Source organism: Brassica napus, chromosome C2 (genome assembly GCF_020379485.1).
Source record: "Brassica napus cultivar Da-Ae chromosome C2, Da-Ae, whole genome shotgun sequence".
In the NCBI taxonomy this organism is placed as follows: domain Eukaryota; kingdom Viridiplantae; phylum Streptophyta; class Magnoliopsida; order Brassicales; family Brassicaceae; genus Brassica; species Brassica napus.
In genome coordinates, this window is record NC_063445.1 from 238,228 (window position 1) to 257,977 (window position 19,750).

Sequence of the window (19,750 nt, forward strand, 5' to 3'; positions counted from 1 at the left end):
AGTAAAAAGCACACTTGTGAAAATGAAGTGGATCAAAGAAGTCACTCACTGCATGGCACTCATATAATTTGAAGCTTCTTAGGTGTTTCTTCTTCTTCAGCGGCGGCATGGGCTTCATGCATTTTGGGGCTAGGAGGTTCTTCAAAAGCAAAATAGGTTGCGCCTCTATCTAAAAGCAATCCAGGCCACTGAGGGCTTTCGGGGTTGTTGATGTCCAGAGTCGGCGTGACAAAGAGAAGATCGTAATACATGGCATCCAATCGTCGAAGCATATCGGTGTAGTAGCCGCCGGCACCTATGAACTGATCTGCGAACAGGACCAAACTAGCTTCATAACGCATGCCCCGAGGAGAGTCCCTTGCCCATAAAAACATGTCATTTAACATTCTGATACGTCTCGAGGCTTTATCCCCTGGAAAAAGGAGAAAAAAAAATCAAATAGATAAATATTAACAAATGCAAGTGAGAGTAGACATATAAAGAAGAAGAAAAAGAGAGGGGGAAGAAAGTAGATTCTGGAAGCCCACGTCTTGTCACCACCCAGCCAAGACCCTTTCTTGTCGTCATCATCATCAAGATAGGCCCAGATTGTAATGTTATCACTAAACTCCCTTTCAACAAGAGCTGATGAGATAGAGTGGTAGATCGCATCAGGAGAGGAAGAAGGAGGGAAAGGGCAATCCACGGCGTCCCAGAAGACGGCTGTCCTAGGCCCTCTGACGGTTGGGATACGCTCTGAGCCATACATACATGCAATAAAGAGAGGTTAAATAAATACCATTTATAATAAATTTTCAAAGATAGAAAAATCTAAAAACAATTTGGGGTCTTACCGGAGAAATCTACCATCTTGGAGACATCTTCTTTGATCTCTACATACTTTTCAAAGGAGATATCATACTCAGACGCATGAGAAGCATATAATTCTTCGAATCTAGGCTTTCCTCCACCTAAAAATCGAGCATTCTCAAGTAGAGAGTCTACACTAAAGAGAAACTTTTCACCAGGGGGCGGCGGCTTTACTAGAAGAACATTGTGACGCCTCGATTTCAAACACTGCAGAACCCTATGTAACTCCCTTTTTGGTTTTGCAATTACAAAATAATTCACTGGTCCTGGTCCAATACACGTTGCGCGACGAATCATATACAAAGTGATATCGAGCACTTTGTAACCAAAAGCACAATAATACTCGCCTACAAACAGAGAAAGAAATCCGATTAGATATAATAATTTAAAATAGAAACGACGACGGGCGAGCGAGAGAGAGTGTTGTGACCTTGGCCTAAGAAGTCATTAGTTACTATGGCCTCGCAGTTGATTTGCTCAGAATACAGATACACGTCTATATACCCATTACGAAAGCCCATTACATGAAGAGCTTTTAAGATATCGCCAAAAACAGGAACAAGATCATCGGTAGGGATTGGGTAGTCATCTATGTTCCAGTACACGAGCGTCTGCCTCACTACGCACAAAGACATAAACGCAAAAATTAGAAAAAAATAAACCATTACTTCCGCCATAATCGAATCAGATGAAATCTAACAAACAATTTTAGGAGGGAGAGAGATCTTACAGGCCTCAAAACCGATGGTATCGTCTTCGCCCATGGTTCTGCGGAGATGGCGATGAGAATTGGAGAGACCTTCCTTCTAGCTAGGGTTAGACCTTGCTTTGAATGCTTTTCTTCACGGACGGATGAGAGAGAGCTAGGCTGCGGCTTGGTGAGATATCTACGAGGGCATGTTTTTATATCCCTCTTGGCTCTCAGTTTGTTTTTTAAAAAAGGAAAATATCAAGGGTGTTGACATATTTTCAACGGAACGGATCTGTGTGCATTCTTTTCCATTTTTTGGGGAAACCCTAAATAAACCAATAAATGCTATAAAAAATTAAAACATTAATTATCAATAAATTTTTATTTGATTAATATTGCTTTAGTTTTGTATTTTAATTTTAATATATGTATATATATATTTATTTATAAAAAATTGGATATATAAGTTAATGTGAATTTTTTTACAATGTACTTATATTTAGTTTATTTGTTTATTAATTTTATATATATATATATATATTATTGTAATGGTGATATATGATATATTAGTTACTAATATATTCCAAAATTCTTACTAAAATAATATTTATACATAAAGTTTATTTTATAATGATAGTGTAAAATTTAGGGAAAATTTGGAGAAATGCACTCAAATAAGATTATAATTTGAAAACTACACCCTTATTTATTTTTTTTGGAAAAATACACTTATATATATATATATAAATTTACCTAATTGTCCAATCTTAATATTTCTAATATATTGTTTTAAAAAAAAATTTTAATCGCAATTTCTAATATATTGTTTAAAATTTGTTTTTTTTTAAAAAAAAATCGTTAGAGAATCTATCTAATATTTTTTTTATATATCTACGCAATATCATTCCCATATCTTTTTAATAATATCTTAAATTTTTTTATTATTTTGAAAAATAAAGAAATCAAGACGTGTATCATCTTCTCGTCTCCTTCTTTCGTATCCTCTCCATTTCTGATTTTTTTCATTTTTTTCTCTTAGTTTCACAGATTCTTTATTTTAGAGGTTTGTTGATTAATCATATTTTGGTTTCTAATTCTGATTCTATTTTATTCTGACAGTAGTTCTGTTTTATCTTTTTTTTTTAGGAATATCATGCTGCGTTTGGCTAGAGTTTCAAGAGAATGGAAGGTGAATAAAGAATCATGGAAATTCAAGGAAATTTTTTTTTAACAACGTGACTTGTTTATATAAGTTGAATAAAATAAAATAAAGGGAAATATGTATAAACTTCATGATAAAGTAAAAAAAATCATAATTTACATATTTATCTTTGTTATTATAAAATTTAAATGATAAAAATAACATATTTATCTTAAACAAAATAATTTTAATGATATTATTTTTATTAATTACGAATTTATATATTAATTTCGAATTAATATCTTAATTATTGAAATATCTTGGGTATAAAAGTTAATTCATAATTCAGAAAGTGTATTTTTCAAAAAGTAAAATAGAAAATGCAGTTATCAAATTTCAAATCCTAAATAGGGTATTTTGCAAATTATCCCTAAAATTTATTTGCTAATACCATATTTAAAAAGTATTTCCAAAAATTAAAATGTTTTATAAGGAAATTTTACATATAATTAAATTGATGTCATGCCATCTTTTTTTTGAAATCCATGTCATTATTTTTTAGTGATAAAGAATGTAAAAAAGACACTTGTCAAAACCAATTATCAAATAATGTATAGGGGATTCACAAAGCTTCAAAGATTTGATATTAAAAATGTTAGACTAAAACTCAGTGTTTTGTGCCATCAAGTTCTTTTTGATCTCACTCTCTTCCCCAGACATTAACAATATCTCCCAGTCATCAGCTTCAAACTTCACAACCTCCCCTCCTGTTGACGAATATTGAGGCTTAGGGTGCTTGATGAACTTCTTTCTTGCCTTTTCCAATCCAAGATCTCCTCCTCCTTTGATGTTCTGAAACAACTTAGCCAAGAGCACCAACATACAACATGATCGAAAAATGTCTTTTCAAAATTTCCAGGTACATAAAAAAAGACATGAAAAAAGAAGAGCTGGTTGATCCTTTCCTAATATTACTGAGAGCAGAGAAAGATTGTGAAGACAACAAAGATGCTTGCAAATGTCTTTTCAAGATTTCAGATGCATCAAAAGGACTTGAAAGGAGCAAAGGAGGTTTATTCTATTCCTGAGGAAATCCATAAATTTTATCTCTTCCAATCAGAAATATCAAACATAGAATTGTTGCCGAGAAAAAGAAAGATTTGAGAATGTGGAAGCTTATCTATTAAACACATGGTAAGAGAAGTAGAATCTGATTATGCTTTGTGACAAGCCATTTCAACATTAGTACCTTCTCAGAACAACTATAAACTTACAAGAGTGAAAATAATTTATTTTGACCGAACAACTTCCATCGTGCTTAATGTTTGTGCTAAATACGACTCTAATATGATTATAATTCAAATAAACTATTTGAATTTTTTAGAATGTGCCTAAATCTACATTGACTCTAACATAAGTTCAACTTAAACGATGTTGTTTGGTTAAATTAATTAATTTATTTGAATTATTATCACATTTCAGTCGTATTTAGCCCATATCAATATATTTGAATTATTATAACATTTCAGTCGTATTAGTGCATATCGCTTGTTTGGATTCAGGTTGGAAATTGTTTAGAAGGGAATAATCCTTTCCCCGATTACAAGATGCTGGGATTATGGTGTAGCAATTGATTTTGAAGAAAAACAACAATGCCCGAGTTTGTTGGCGGTTAAACAGAAGGAAGACAACAACAAGAAAAACGAAAGATTGCATGAATAAAAAGAGAAGTCATAAAATTACTACGAACAGAGTTTGAAGTTCAAAATACAAGTACAAACTTAAATATAGCAGAGTTTTTGATAAATAAAAACTTAAATAAACATCCACGGGGCTACGACAACAGAAGCTAGCTAGTCCCAACCCCTACGGTGTTTCGTCGGCCGCATCAGATGTTTCTTCGGCCGCACCGGCTTTATGCTTTTTGAGATAAGGTTCTTCAGAGCTTCCCCAGCCTGATCCTCCATCTATTTGCCGTCCTGGACATTCAGAGCTTTTTAGTTTGTTCATGTTCAGAGAGCTAGGATCCAAGAGAAGTTTGCCATGCGTGTCAGTCAAGCTTCTTAAGAGTTTCTTCTTCTGCGGCGGCATCGGCTTCAGAGATTTTGCTAGTTTCAAGAGCAAAACTGGCTGCGCCTCTATCCATAAGCAATCCGGGCCATTGAGGGGTTTCGGGTTTGTTGATGTCCAGAGTCGGAGTGACTAAGAGAATATGGTAACGAATGTCATCCAATCTTTGAAGCATATTGATGTAGTAGCCGGCACCTATGAACTGATCTGCGAACAGGACCAAACTAGCGTCATAACTACTCCACTGAGGAGAGTCCCTTGCCAATAAAAACATGTCATTTAACATTCTGATACGTCTCGAGGCTTTATCCCCTGGAAAAAGGAAAAAAAAAAAATCAAATAAAATGCAAGTGAGAGTAGACATATAAAGACGGGGAAAAAAAAAAGAGAGGGGGAAATGATCACACCTCCGGGAAGAAAGTAAATTCTGGAAGTCCACGTCTTGTCACCACCCAGTAAGGCAGACCCTTTCTTGTCATCATCATCAAGATAGGCCCAGATAGTAATATTATCACTAAGATACCTTTCAACAAGAGCTGATGAGATAGAGTGGTAGATCTCATCAGGGGTGGAAGAAGGAGGGAAAGGGCAATCCACGGCGTCCCAGAAGACGGCTGTCCTAGGCCCTCTGACGGTTGGGATACGCTCTGAGCCATACATACATGCAATAAAGAGAGGATAAATAAAATACCATTTATAATAAATTTTCAAAAATAGAAAAATCTAGAAACAATTTGAGTCTTACCGGAGAAATCTACCGTCTTGGAGAGATCTTCTGGGATGTCTACATACTCTTCAAAGCACATATCATACTCAGACGCATAAGAAACATATAATTCTTTGAATCTAGGCTTTCCTCCACCTAAAAATCGAGCATTCTCAAGTAGAGAGGCTACACTAAAGAGAAATTCTTCATCAGGGGGCGGCGGCTTTACTAGAAGAACATTGTGACGCCTTGATTGCAAACAGTGCAGAACCCTATGTAACTCCCTTTTTGGTTTTGCAATTACAAAATAATTTACTGGTCCTGCTCTGTAAAATGATGAGTCACGAATCATATACCAAGTGATATCCGGTACTTTGTAAACACAAGCGCCGTAAGTTTCGCCTACAAACAACAACAGAGAAACAAGTCCGATTACAATATATATATATATATATAATTTAAAATAGAAACGATGACGAGCAAAGGAGAGTGAGGAATTTACTTTCGGGTAAAGTCCAGTCGACTAGAGCCCCCTCCCTGTTGATTTGCTCATCATACAGAGACACTTGCATAGACCCCTCACGAAAGCCCATTACATGAAGAGCTTTTAAGATATCACGAAAAACAGGATCAAGATCATCGGTAGTATCTACAGGGATTGGGTAGTCATCCATGTTCCAGTACACGAGCGTCTGCTTCACTACGCACAAACGAATTTACGAAAAAATTAGAAAAAATAAACCATTACTTCCCCTATAATCGATCAGATGAAATCTAACAAAACAATTTTAGGAGGGTAAGAGATGGAGAGAGATCTTACAGGACTCAAAACCGATGATCTCGTCTTCGCCCATGGTTCTGCGGAGATGACGATGAGAATTGGAGAGACCTTAGATCTTGCTTTGAATGCTTTTCTTCACGGACGGATGAGAGAGTTAGGCTGCGGCTTGCTGAGATATCTATGAGGGCATGTTTTTATATCCCTCTTGGATCTCAGTTTGTTTTTTAAAAAAGGAAAATATCAAGGGTGTTGACATATTTTCAACGGAACGGATCTGTGCATTCTTTTCCTTTTTTTGGGGAAACCCTAAAAAGTTTTGAAATCTCTGTCTAATTACGTAAATAAATAAGTAACCAAAGAAATCCTCTTGCCTATACAAAACGTGAACCCCTCTATGTCTGATCATCTTAATTTCTTAGAGACTGTACTCGTAAACATGGTCTTTCAAACCGGTTCGGACATGTTTGTTAATCAGACGTGTCACACAAGCAACCTGGAAGAGGGTTTGCATAAGATAAAGATCACCATAAAAGATAAACCTATGCTTTTATTTGTTGAAAATAAACAAATCTGACGACAATTGATTCTGATATTCTGGTTTGACTGGCTGATGTATAGCCTACAAAGAAAGAACCATGATAAAACCTCGAAAAAAAAAAGTGACAACCACCTGCAAAAGCCCGATTCATTGGAACTGGACACATTATTAGCGCAGTTAATTGTCAAGTGCTAAGGAGACATGGTACCTTCATAAAACTCATTCTTCCATATAAACGGAACTAGTCATTGGCTTTTTAAACTTTACTATCAATAAAGTCTTGTGAAGCAAGCAAGATCGGAACATAAGCTAGGTCGTCCAACATCATAATAACCAGAGTATCATCAGCCCTGGGCATGTGCTACTTTAAGCAGCATCCAGTTTAGGCTTTTTGGGAAGAGGTCCTTGTGAGCTTTTGCGAGGTCTATTAAATAGAGACAGTGGCCATTCATCAGGGCTTTCTGATATGTTGCTGTGCTCCCTCGGAGTTATCAAGAAAGGATGGTAATTTTTGTGCTGCATGTCCTCAAACAACTCCATGTAGAAGGGGTCACCTGAGAAATGATTCGAGACTAGGATCAAAAGTCCTGGACAATGGTGCAGAGGAGCGTCTCTAGACTGTAGAAACATGTCGTTTAACATTCTGACACGTCTATCCCCTGGATAAATAAAGAGAAAAAACATCAACGGACGTGAGACATATATAGATTACATACACACAAAGAAAAAGGTTAGAATTCACCTGCGGGAAGAAAGTAGATTCTTGAATCCCAAGTCTTGTTACCCAGACACTTATCCCTCCAAGACCGTTCATCGACATAAGCCCAGATTGTAATATTATCATTCGTACCTTTTTTCATAAGAACTGATTTGATTTTCTGGAAGATCTGTTCAGGAGAGAAACAAAGAGGGAATGGGCAATCAATGGCGTCCCAGAAGACGACTGTCCTAGGCCCTTTGACGTGTTTGATACGCTCTGAGCGATGCAAAAGAGGGAGGGAGGTTAAATACCATTTATAATTTTAAAAAGTGACAGATGAAATCTAAAACAAACAAACAATTTGAGATGGTCTTACCTGAGAAATCTAACATCTTCTGGTTGGAGAGATCGCTAACATCATAACTACCATCCTCCTCCTCCTCCTCCTGCCGCATCTCTTCAGGAGTTAACTCTTTTTTGGCTCTAGGCTTTCCTCCACCCAAAAATCGTGAATTCTTAAGTAGAGAGTCAACACTAAAAAGACACTCTTCATCAGGTGGCAGCTCTACTATGAGAACATTGTGACCCCTCGATTTCAAACAGTGCAGAACCCTATGTAACTCGCTACCTGGATCAATATTTGGTTTGACGACTACGGCTAAATTTGCAAGTATTGGTGCAGTCTCTCGTACTACAGAGAGCATATAAAAAGTCATATCCAGAGTAGGCCTAGTTCCAAATTTGCGGTAATCGTGTGTGGCTACATAATAAATCAAACATTTTTTAGTTTAGTTAAATAATAACTTAGGCGTATAATTAAATAGAAGCGACTGAGGAATTTACTATAGGGTAAGTAGAAAATTCTTCCGGCCTTAAACAAGGCTTCTTCGTTGGAGTTGAGTTTCTTACAATCCACATTGATGCTCATTCTCCCCTCAAAGCCCATTTGGTGAAGAGCATGTTCGAAATTATCAACAATAGAACCAAGATCGGTATCCACAGGGACTGGGCAATCATCAAAGTTCCAGCAAACGAATGTCTCCTTCACTTTCACACACACAAAAAAAAAGGACAAGGCGTAAACGAATTTACGAAAGATCGAAATCTAACAAACAAATTCCTGTTAAGAAGAGATGGAGAGAGAGATCTTACCGGAATAAAATAAGATGGTCTCGCCTTCTTCGTCCATGGTTCCACCGATGAGGATTGGGGACTTTCTCTCCCTAAAATTAGGGTTTAGAAAGATGAGAGAGAGAGGTTTTTTTTTTCTTCTTTTTATGACTGCGGCTCCCCGCGCTGAGAGATCTATCTATAAGCTGTGCCTCGCATGCTTTTTAACCCTTGGATCTCAAATAAGCATGTTGGCATATTCTCAACCGTCAGATCTGTGCATTCTTTTTTCTCAAATAAGCATGTTTGGTTTTCGCATAATATGAGAGTATATGACGAGGGAACTTGTCGAACTCGTTGGGATCCAATGGTAGGTTCGAGTCTTTACATAACCAATCCTAGAGTTCACTTGATGATATCATTCACCTCTAAGAGGCTGGCCACACAGTAATTTATTCATCTAGCAAAGGACATTTGAAGTTATCAGAGACATCATACTTTGCCTTTAGATTATTTTAGGCAGAGACATCATATTTGTTAGCACCACAGCTACAATTGTGACGTTTATCTTCCTGGTGTAAACGTTTATGATATTTTGAAGAAGAGAGCTTTATTATTAATCGATTAATGCAAAATACAAGAAGATAAACAACTTTTCCACAAGAACATCGACCTCACCAATGGAAACACTTCGTATCTTATAAAACGCACACACAGGATATTATTTATGGAGGAGATCTAGAGAATGGATAATGGTCCTCTAGGGCTTGGCGTCACCATCAAAGCCCCGTTGGAGGAATCCAACTGATGAGAGATGAGAAACATCGCTCCATGAATCAATGATCCATTTCTCGTCACTGAAGCGAACAACATTCACTGAAGCATTAAGGAGTTTCCCAGCAGAGGAAGCTTGCGTGATCCTCATGTAGATTGCCCTTAACACTCCTCCATGAGTCACTACTATCACTCTCTCCCCTTCATTTCCACACATGGCATATATATTTACACGTTTAGTGTATGATTTTTTGGTAAAGAAGTTGCAACTTTATAACTATCCAAACGTATTCTTTAAGCAAAAAAAAATATATATTTAATAGTACCTTTGTGCTTCTTTGCAATTTGCTCAAGGGCACTCATAGACCTCTCACAAAGTTGGTCAAAGCTCTCTCCTCCTCCCTATTGATTATCGTATATAAAATATAGGATATAGTTAAGCATGTGAATATATGAGAAAGGAGTGATAGAATACTAGTGTGAATGAAACTTACCGGAATCTCGAGGTCATTTTGGGTAGAAAAGAAAGCAGAGTAAGCTTCAGGTTCTTTCTCTGCTCCTTCTTTCCAATACAGCCCTTGGAGACTACCCACATGCCTCTCCTTTAACTCAGGCACTTCAGTCACCTGTATATAAGTATATTTAATTAGACCTTACATCTTAAAAATAATAATTACAACTCCTACAACTTTGGAAATCATTACTGAAAAATGTTTTATATTTTTCTTAATAAAAAACAAACATGTAGAACTCTATTGAATTTCTCTATTTTTCTATTGTTAATAATTTAGCACTGATGTTATATATATGGGCTTCTTAAATATGGTAGAATGTAGATAGAGATAATCTTACAGACCTCGGAACAAAAACAAGTTTCCGCGATCTTGAGAGCAGTGTCTTTGGCTCGCTTGAGGTCTGATGAATATATAGCTATGGGTCTCTCCTCTTTTCCCAATCTCTCAGCGATCTAATGATTATTAAAAAAAAGAGAGAGAAATGATCATGCATGTGTTAATACATATCTATATATATTCATCTATTTAATATAGAAAGGAGATAAAAGCTTGAACGGGATTTGATCTTAACTGCAACAGCCTGCTTTTGTCCAATTTCGTTAAGATCCGATTCAATTTGTCCCTGCATTCAATTTTGTATATGTAAAATGTGTTTATGTACATGCAGTATATATATATATATCAGAATATCACATAATAGTCACAATAGATATAATGTATAAAATTCATGCTTAGATACCTGGATTCTTCCAGCAGCATTCCAAGTGGTTTCTCCATGGCGAACAAGAACAATCTCAGTTACTTCACTTTTAACGTTGACGTCCTCACCCCACTTGAACTCCTTTGATGCATCGATACTACATTTTCATAAGTTCTCTATTAGTCACAATATGTTAGTCATGCACAAAACATTATGCATAGAATTAACATATATGCAAGTATTCTACCGAACTCCCACATGAAATATTCATGATCAATGCTCTGAAAATCTGTTGTTTAGTTATGTAATTTTCATCTTAATTAGTGGAACGTTGGAAACATATAGTACTACTAAACAATATTTTTGATAATGAAGATATAACGCTGAATATAGTTATTGGATTAGCGGAAATTTGCAACATAAACGTTAGTGTATGTTATGAATAATGAGTAAGTCGTCAAATAATGATCTGAAATTAAATATATAAATAAAAAATACCATTCATGACCCATGATTTAAGGGGCAGGTATTAATGGCTTTTGTCAGAGAAGAAGAATAGAGTAGAGAGAAGAGTACTGAGAGGAAGATGTGTTTGTTTACTTATGATAAGTCGATGTGTGCTCTCTGCTTTTATAACCTTATTTCCAGAGGAAAGAAAAAACATTTTTTGGTTTCTCATTTTTAATTATAGCTAGAGATATCAAATAATTAAAATAATTAAATTTGTGGCAGCTCATGGATTAATAATGTTGGTCATATTTGTTAATTACTAAATACTTTATTATACAGAAATCATTTGATCGTATAGGCATTGCAACCACGTGTGATGTCGATATTTCAACTACTTTTTTTCAGATCGGATCCTTTACAGGATCGGGAGAAATACGTAGGGAATCGCCTACAAATTAGAATTTAGGGTCGGTAATAGAAGTTACATTCAATTATTCATGGGAGAATTCAGTATTACCACGATTATAGTACTACTTCTACATTGATAATCAAATAGTAAAGACAAGGTAACTTTATAGCTTATAATCTACATTGGCCAATAAAAAGCTAATCATGGAGTTTTTTTTTTTGCAAAAAAAATTCTTGGATAAATTAAATATTGTTTACAGAGAAAACTGTTGAGAGAACCACTAACTCAACAATAAAAAAGAAGAAGAAAAAGAAACACAACTACAATGCTAGAGGTAGCAATGGATCTGGACATCAATTTGTATGGAGATTCCTGTATCTGATTTGCGGATGACATATAAAAATGCACATGAAGAAATTCACATGTCTTTTAAATATGTATGTATGTAATAAACTACTCCATCATACCTTGTAGTATAATATTATATAGCTTCTAATAAATAAAAAAATTACCTAGGCACCTAGCTAGAACCAATAAGGGTCGATAAAAAACAGGTAATGTGGAAGACAGAGAAATAATAATTAGGTTAACTACTTCCTCACGATGAGGATTGGTGGTAGTATAGCATCTTGCCACATGGAGGATATAATATCGTTTTGTTTATACCTATATCGCCATCTTTTTTTTTAATATTGGCCATGTTTAATCGTTTGTGACTGTGATATGCTCCTAAAATGGATTACTTTCAAGGTTTGTCACTGTTCAAAACCTATACGTTATACTTTTTGAAATTTGACTCATCCTTTGATTTCTCTTTTCCCACGTAGTTTATAGTTAATACTTTCGACCGAGTGATAATACCTATACAACTTGATTTTTTTTCATATGAATCCATAAATATTGAATATTTTAGTGAATTACATTTAATTCTATAACTATTTTAAGATGCCTGAGATGTTTGAAAACTAATATTTACGTGCGCAAATACAAAGCGGTAAGAACATGCAAAAATATTTTTGTTCACAAAATCAAACGCAGTCAAACTCTTCTAGCCAATAATATGAAGTCAAGAAAAGGTAACTAACCCCAAAAATTGTTGGAGTTCACCGACAGGAGAACGATTGGTTATCGTGATTGAAAATAATAATTTCCCGATCTAGCAAAACAACTGAATTAATTTGATTACAGGTCATGTGGAATCAGAATAAAATAAAAATAATTTGCCAGAGATTCCAACAAATGGGGCAATGTCTGGAACGAAACACATGGAGAAAAAGACAAATTGCCAGCGTTGCTTACACTCTTTGATTCCAATCTTTAAGGATTCCAATCACTTTCCTCAATTTGTATATGCGTTTTCTGTTAGCAATCTTAATAATGTCTTGATTCTCAATCATGCATACATTTATATGACAAGAAGACAAGTGATATTAATAAAAGATATGAAAGTTTGGTTGAGCTGAGAGGTCACAATAATATTAAATTTGCAAAATTAACCCGTGTTTTCAAACATATAATATTAGTTTCATTAAATAAAAGAGTTCAATACAAATTAATCACGTTAATTAATAAATATAATTTATAATGAATATATCTGTACACCTAAACCAATAGTTGAGAAAATCAGTTTTGGTGACCGCAACCTTTTAACCAAAAAAAAAAATGTGAACAAAATTCAACTCTTGAACAAAAAAAAAATTAACACATTTCTTATAGATTGTAATTGCTTGATAACTCAGATCGTCGCCAGGATATCACATTTCTTATAGACTTGAGCGGCCATGAGATATATTCCATGTGTGAATAATTTGTAGAAAAAGTAGAACCCTCATGCAGTAAAAACTAAAATAAAGGAACCTGATGCTTTTACACACACTCAAGAGTGCACTTTCAGAACCGGACCTGAGACTACGATGCATGCATGTATGTCGATTGTTTAGCCAAAACAATAATTGTTTTTTTTTGTTTGTCGATGCATGCATGCATGTATGTCGATGCATGTATTCAGAACCGGACTTGAGACTACCCTAAACAAAAATCTCCGAGTTTAGCCAACTTTTATTTTTATTTTTTATTTTTAGCCAACTTGGTTATGGTCATATACTTTTGGCATAGCGATGTTAATTAGGGCTTGAAATTAGCGGGATAAACTAAACGGAAACAAGTTTGGCAGAAGCTTGAAGAAGAGAACCGGAAAATTTTCAAGGCATATTATCTGAGACTCATGGTCAAGCAACATATAGGGGAATACAACAAGCTGCTCTTAAAATGTTATATTGGTTGGATATGACATGGAAGTAAACGAGGCCGCCGAAGTCGAGGGTACCATACTCCCTAGTGTTTCTTTTATCATTTTCTTGTTTATGTTCTATAAGTTTCTCTGTTCTAAGTTCATGCTTAGCTGAATATGAGGATTATTTCATCATGCTTTTTAAAACTTTATGGTTTCAAAGCCATACTTTGTGTGTTTTTATTTCTTTAATTTGAATGCCTTTTTCAAAAAAAACATTATTTTCTCACTTGTGTGGAGAGATTTAGTTTTAGACTTTTAGTAATAGATTATTTTGAAGCAGTTGTGATTGTGTCATTTGTATGATACTTTTTAAAAAAACTTGTGTGTAAAACTTGTAAAGGCCCATTTTCTTGACTGGTCTGTAAAACTTTTGTTATCGAATTTTTCTTTTAATGTTAAGCCGGTTGTATAGAGTATCAATCTAGTTTGTTTGAATTTTGACCAATCTTGTACTAACTCAGAAAATATGCCACCTTTACATTATTAGTATAATAATCATCTTTCAATACATACAACTACAAACACCACATACAGTACATGAAGTTTCAGATTAAGCTACTATATAGTCCTGTAATCTTACAATACATACAAACATCACACACATAGTATAGGAAGTTTTAGATTGGTCTACTATATAGTCCTGCAATCTCTCACACTAATAGATACACAAGGAAGCTCGACACACTGTAGTGTTCTTCTTCTTTACCTTAGAAACACATTTCACAAATCCAGCAGCAGCATAGTGCAGCGAGACTGCATAGGAGGAAGCAAAAAAAGGAAAAAAAAACAAACGCAAGGGTGAAACAGAAACATAGTACTTACTAAATGTATTCTTTAGTTGAGTTCTTGAAATTTTCCATGCAGTTATGAATTATGATATGTGCTATTAGCTACAAGAAACCCTTTAAACTGATATTATGTAGTTTTGGTTTTCTTAAAGAAAAAACAAATGATCTTGTTTGCTACTTGTAGCTTTTAGCCTTTTACCATCCTTCTTTTTTTTTTTTTTGAATGAATGTTAAATTTATTCAAGAAAAAACCCTTTTTACAATGGATGCAACAGAAATTGAGAGTTTTTATATAAGCTGAAAAAAATAAAACTCAAAGTTTATCTTGTTGAAAACCATGTTTCCATGGCTTTAGTATGCTTGCACACTCCTTTAAGACGCAGACTGGAGATTCGGTTTCTCACTGCCTTGTCCACACTCTTGATCAAGGTTGCAGGGGTATTAGGACTTTCTCCATGTCTTCTGCCATTCCGCTCCTTCCAGATAGCAGACAATGTAGCTTGGAAGACGTATCTGAATAGGAATAACCGTGTCGCATTGCTTGTCTGGTCTGTTAGAGCCCGGATGATCGTTTCCCAATCGTTAGTATAATGCATCGGTCGTAGCTTGTTGGTGAGGTTCTTCCAAATTTCTTCTGAGAACTTGCACTTATAAAAAAGGTGATTACGAGTTTCAAGCGGATCCAGACATAGGCAGCAGCCCGTAGTCGCAGTCGTGTTCCAGTTTAAGATTCTATCACCCGTGGGGAGTTTGTTCTGAACTGCAATCCAAGCAATAAAGGAAAATCGAGGTGTATTGAACGGGAACCAAATACCTTTGCACCAGTCAACCTTTGCTTGCTCAACACGGATGAGCTTCCATGTTTCCTTTGAGCTGAAGTATGTTTTGTAGTTGTTTTCCCCTGTTTTCCACAATCGCAAGTCCTCATGTTGGTTCAGGCCTCGCAGTCGCCGGGCTGTTATCTCCTCTTCAATGATGTTAAAACTATTTTCACGGTGTCTTCTTCTGCGATGATGACGCAGAGCCTTCTCCACTGTGTCATTTATTTTGATGCCCATATTTAAAACTCCCCTGCCATTTGTGATATCACATAGTCTGCCCAAGGGAGACCAATGATCGAACCAAAATGACGTTGATGTACCATTGTTGACCTCCACCTTTAAGAAATCCTTTGCCACATCTCTATACTTCAAAATTTTCTTCCACATCCATGATCCCAATGAGATACTTTCTCTAACTGACCAGAAGGAGTTCTTCCTAATCAAGTATCTGTTTATCCATCTAACCCACAGTGATGACTTAGATGACACAATTCTCCAAACCAGCTTCAAACAAGAGACATCATTTGCTTCTTTGATTGGTCGCAGGCCCAGTCCTCCCTCATCCTTAGGCTTGCAACAATCCTTCCATGAGACCTTTGCTTTCTTTGTGTTTAACACCGGACCAGACCATAAGAAAGCAGCGCAGAGACTGTCTATCTCCTGGATACATTTCTTGGGTAGTCTAAACGCAGATATCCAAAAGTTAGTGAGACTGTGTATTACTGAAGCTATCAACTGAAGTCTCCCTGCGAATGAGAGAAATCTCGCTGTCCATGAGCTTATTCTTGCTCTAATTTTCTCTATGAGCGGTGCGTAGTCTTGCGCAGTCATTTGCTTGGTCAACAGCGGTAAACCAAGGTAACGGACCGGAAGATCTCCGTGAGATAAAGTATAATGGCTGAGTAACTCTTGCTTCTCTGTATCATTGAAGCCTGCCAGGTAGAGGGTAGTCTTTTCCATACTGATGTGCAGGCCTGAAGCCTCTGCAAAGCTTTTGAATATATCAAGGATGCCGTCTACTGACCTTTTCCTCCCATCGGAAAAGATAAGCAAATCATCTGCAAAGCTTAGGTGTGTGAGTTGTAGGTCTTGGCAGTATGGATGGTATCCAAACTTCTTCTGAACAGCTGCACGATCAAGCATTTTCGAGAGCACCTCCATGCAGATCACAAATAAATAGGGAGATAGAGCACATCCTTGACGAAGACCCCTTTTGCTGTTGAAATACCCTGCTAGTTCACCATTGATTTGAACTGAGAAGGAGGCAAGAGAGATGCATTTCTCAATCCAAACAATGTATGCAGCAGGAAAGCCGAGAGCCGTGAGAGCAGAGAGTAAAAAAGGCCATTGGACAGTGTCAAAAGCTTTGGATATGTCGATCTTAAGAGCACATCTTGCTGAGACCGTATTCTTGTGATAGTTTTTGACTAATTCAGACGCCAAGAGAACATTTTCCATTAACAGTCTGTCCTTGACGAAGGCTGACTGGTTTGGAGAAATAAATTTTGGGAGAATGATCTTCAACCGGTTAGCTAAGATCTTGGAGATGACTTTGTATATGACATTGCAGCATGATATAGGACGAAAGTCTTTCATAGTTTGTGAGTTTTCTTTCTTCGGGATCAAGGCCAGAATTGTAGAATTAATCTCTTTGGGCAAGAAACCAGTCTTGAAAAAGGATTGTACCGCAACAACAAAGTCATCTCCCACAATGTCCCAAGCAGCTTTGAAGAATTCACCGGTAAAACCATCAGGACCTGGAGATTTGTTACTTGGCATGGCAAATAATACATGTTTGATTTCAGTGGCAGAGACATCATGAAGCAGTAGCTCTCTGTCCGCCTCCGCACATTGAAAATTCAGAAGTGTTTTCAGCTCATCCACCTCCAAACCCTGCTGACCCTCGACTTGTTTAGCCAAAAATCCCTGAAAATAATTAACTGCCTCAGTCTTTATCTCCTCCTGAGTTGAGACTGATGTGCCATCCTCCTTCTGTATCTCGCGAATTGAGTTTTTCGCTGCTCTGATCTTGATAGAGTTGTGGAAACTTGTATTATTACCATCTCCAATATTTAACCAATGCATCTTGGCCCTTTGGCTTAGGACCTTTTCCTCAATGGTCGAGAGCATCTGCCATTTATCATGGGCTCGTGCTTCTTCTTCCAATGCCACAACGGTAGGACTGATCATCACTCTTGTCTGACAGAGACAGAGTTTATCAAAAGCCTCTCTTGTTCTCTTTGTAATGTCTCCAATACTGTCTTTACTAAATTGTCGAAGTGCAGGCTTCAGTTCCTTTAGCTTCTTCGATAATCTAAACAAGGCAGAGGTCGAATTATATAGAGGGGCTGTGTTACTCCAAAAGCTTTTCAGCAAAGGGAGAAAACCTGGAGCCTCTGCAACCGCGTTTGTGAATTTGAAAGGACGTCTTGGCTTCAGAGGTGTTGGCTGGATCTGGAATCTACACCGTAGATGATCAGAGCACCCGCCAGCCTCGAAAACACAATAGGTGGTTGGGAATTTCGTGAGCCACACGTCATTCACCAATGTTCGATCAAGCTTTTTCCTGATCAAGTCATCCTTGCGCTTGTTGCTCCAAGTTAAATGAGGACCATGAGCTTTCATATCAATGAGAGAGCAATGGAGACACACATCCTGAAACTCACGCATACCAGTAGTAACAGACGGGGAAGTGAGGCCCGAATGTTCATCCAACTTCAAAATCTCATTAAAATCACCAAGCACAATCCATGGTTTATCTTTAAACATAGGCGAGTTTTGGTGATCTTTGAGATCATTCCATAGCACTTTCCTATCCTCAGCACTGTTAGAAGCGTAGACGAAAGAGCAGAGAAACTCTTCTTCCATGCCCTCCAATAGCACTGAACAAGTAATAACTTGATTTGTCTTGAAGCAAGGGGTAACTCTTACCTCAGGACTCCATACAACCCATATTCTACCCAGTCGATGGTTCTCATAGTTTGATATAGTAGACCAATTACGGAAAACAGAATCCACAATCATCTCCGCTCTGTTCTCCTTCACTCGAGTTTCTATTAGACATCCAAACTTCATACCTCCTCTTTGGATCCATTCTCTTACGACAGTATGCTTTTTCTTTTTATTGAATCCCCGGATGTTCCAATAGAAACCCGACATCAATTATTTCTTGGTCGACTTTTTGTCCAAAAGACTTTGACCGCAGTCAGTAGTCTTTGGAGCATTTGAGCTTGAAAGGATTCTATGGTTGTCTTTTGAAATGCGCGGCAAAGATGGTCTAGGAACCGTTGCTTTGACTAGTACTTCCTGCTTCTTTTGGATGGGAACCTGCGGAGGAACCTCATCTATGATGTTTCCATGTTGCGGTATCTCTCCTTCTTCCTCATCATCTTCTGAGCTTAAAACTGCGAAGCGTGAGCTTGAAAGAATAGAATCCTGATCAAATTCACGCTCTTTCGCCTTCTCCGGAGTTCTACTCACTTTGACTGGTGTAGACCAGGTCTCTATCTGATCATCAAACTTCTCTCTCTCATTAGAGATGCTAACCTCCATAACTTCCACATTCTGTAATTCCTCAGAGTTCTCTGTCTGAGATTTCTGCAGTTCTTGGTTTTCTCCATCCTCCAAAACCATAGAATTGTTCTGTTCAGATTGTTTAGGTACAGATTCTTCCCCTGTTCTTACTTCCTCCTTCTCCTTCTCTTTCTGCTTTGAGCATGTCTTTTCCGAGTGTCCCCACTTTCCACATGTTGAACATTTAGTAGGCAGCCATGGGTATGTGAAGTCTATTAAAGTATCCTTCCCCTGAAATTTGAAATTCATCGAGCGCGGGAGATCCTTTGTAAGATCTACTTTAACAAAAACTTTTGCCACCTTAAAGTCTTTGCATAAAGCAGTGTCAGGATGAAGTTTGGCTGGAACTCCTATCGGGCTAGTGATGAAGCTAAGACCTTTCCATGAGAACATGTTCATGGGAACGTTTTTGAGATGAACCCACATGGGAACACAACTTTGAAATTCTTCCTCCTCCACGAATGGCTTCCACTCAGTCATGACAACCGGCACCTCGGCTAAATTCCACATACCTCTTCGCAAAACCCTACCTCTCATTGCAGAGTCGAGGATTCTGAACTTCATAGTTGTAGAGTTTATCTCATAAACCTCCACCATTTGTGACTTGTCGGAAGCCCAAATCTTGTTGACGATGGCATGGACTTTCCCAATATGTGGTGCTTTGTCCAGGAATTTACCTATCAAGAAATCCTCCCATAAGGGTTGTGGATCCTTAAACACTTCTGCTGGGATCTCCACAGATCCAATTCCATCTTCCATCGTTATCTGAACTTCATACTTTGTTAAACTTTTTTGATTTTGTTGGGCAACTTTTACCCAGGAACGCATTAACGGAGCTTGC

At 36.9% G+C, this 19,750-nt stretch overlaps 2 protein-coding genes across 6 annotated transcripts; both read right to left on the reverse strand.

The window, feature by feature from the left end:
- Window positions 1–44: 44 nt before the first annotated feature.
- Window positions 45–6,415, reverse strand: LOC106425263. Of its 4 annotated transcripts, none has more exons than XM_048748491.1 (6): window positions 6,278–6,415; window positions 5,960–6,157; window positions 5,497–5,859; window positions 5,159–5,398; window positions 4,781–5,063; window positions 45–144 (listed from the first exon to the last, which is right to left on the reverse strand). In XM_048748491.1, exons 1-6 carry the CDS (start codon window positions 6,309–6,311, stop codon window positions 60–62), a joined length of 1,203 nt encoding a protein of 400 aa, XP_048604448.1. In that variant the 5' UTR covers window positions 6,312–6,415; the 3' UTR covers window positions 45–59. The 4 variants fall into 4 exon arrangements, with proteins under 4 accessions (XP_048604448.1, XP_048604449.1, XP_048604450.1 ...); XM_048748492.1 differs by having other exon boundaries at window positions 45–139; window positions 4,776–5,063; XM_048748493.1 differs by lacking the exon at window positions 4,781–5,063 and having other exon boundaries at window positions 45–412.
- Window positions 6,416–6,983: 568 nt separating this feature from the next.
- Window positions 6,984–11,220, reverse strand: LOC106422623 (metal-independent phosphoserine phosphatase). Of its 2 annotated transcripts, XM_048748495.1 has the most exons (11): window positions 11,074–11,220; window positions 10,615–10,732; window positions 10,447–10,497; window positions 10,217–10,327; window positions 9,855–9,986; window positions 9,687–9,762; window positions 8,629–9,561; window positions 8,320–8,523; window positions 7,853–8,236; window positions 7,519–7,752; window positions 6,984–7,435 (listed from the first exon to the last, which is right to left on the reverse strand). In XM_048748495.1, the coding sequence occupies exons 1-7, from the start codon at window positions 11,085–11,087 to the stop codon at window positions 9,347–9,349; spliced, it is 717 nt and encodes a 238-aa protein (XP_048604452.1). In that variant the 5' UTR covers window positions 11,088–11,220; the 3' UTR covers window positions 6,984–7,435; window positions 7,519–7,752; window positions 7,853–8,236; window positions 8,320–8,523; window positions 8,629–9,346. The 2 variants fall into 2 exon arrangements, with proteins under 2 accessions (XP_048604452.1, XP_048604451.1); XM_048748494.1 differs by lacking the exons at window positions 9,687–9,762; window positions 9,855–9,986; window positions 10,217–10,327; ... (1 more) ...; window positions 10,615–10,732; window positions 11,074–11,220 and having other exon boundaries at window positions 8,629–8,761.
- Window positions 11,221–19,750: the final 8,530 nt, after the last annotated feature.

What these genes read in the sequence shown, in the direction of transcription:
- LOC106425263 (XM_048748491.1), bottom strand. Translation starts at nt 6,311, where the DNA reads ATGGGCGAAGACGAGATCATCGGTTTTGAGTCCT. An exon ending in CGACTGGACTTTACCCGAAA is followed by an intron (nt 5,860 to 5,959) that starts GTAAATTCCTCA and finishes TGTTGTTTGTAG; the next exon opens with GCGAAACTTACGGCGCTTGT. An exon ending in AATTTACTTTCTTCCCGGAG is followed by an intron (nt 5,064 to 5,158) that starts GTGTGATCATTT and finishes TCCTTTTTCCAG; the next exon opens with GGGATAAAGCCTCGAGACGT.
- LOC106422623 (XM_048748494.1), bottom strand. Translation starts at nt 8,665, where the DNA reads ATGGACGAAGAAGGCGAGACCATCTTATTTTATTCCG. An exon ending in GACCATCTTATTTTATTCCG is followed by an intron (nt 8,524 to 8,628) that starts GTAAGATCTCTC and finishes TGTGTGTGAAAG; the next exon opens with TGAAGGAGACATTCGTTTGC. An exon ending in GAAGATGTTAGATTTCTCAG is followed by an intron (nt 7,753 to 7,852) that starts GTAAGACCATCT and finishes TGCATCGCTCAG; the next exon opens with AGCGTATCAAACACGTCAAA.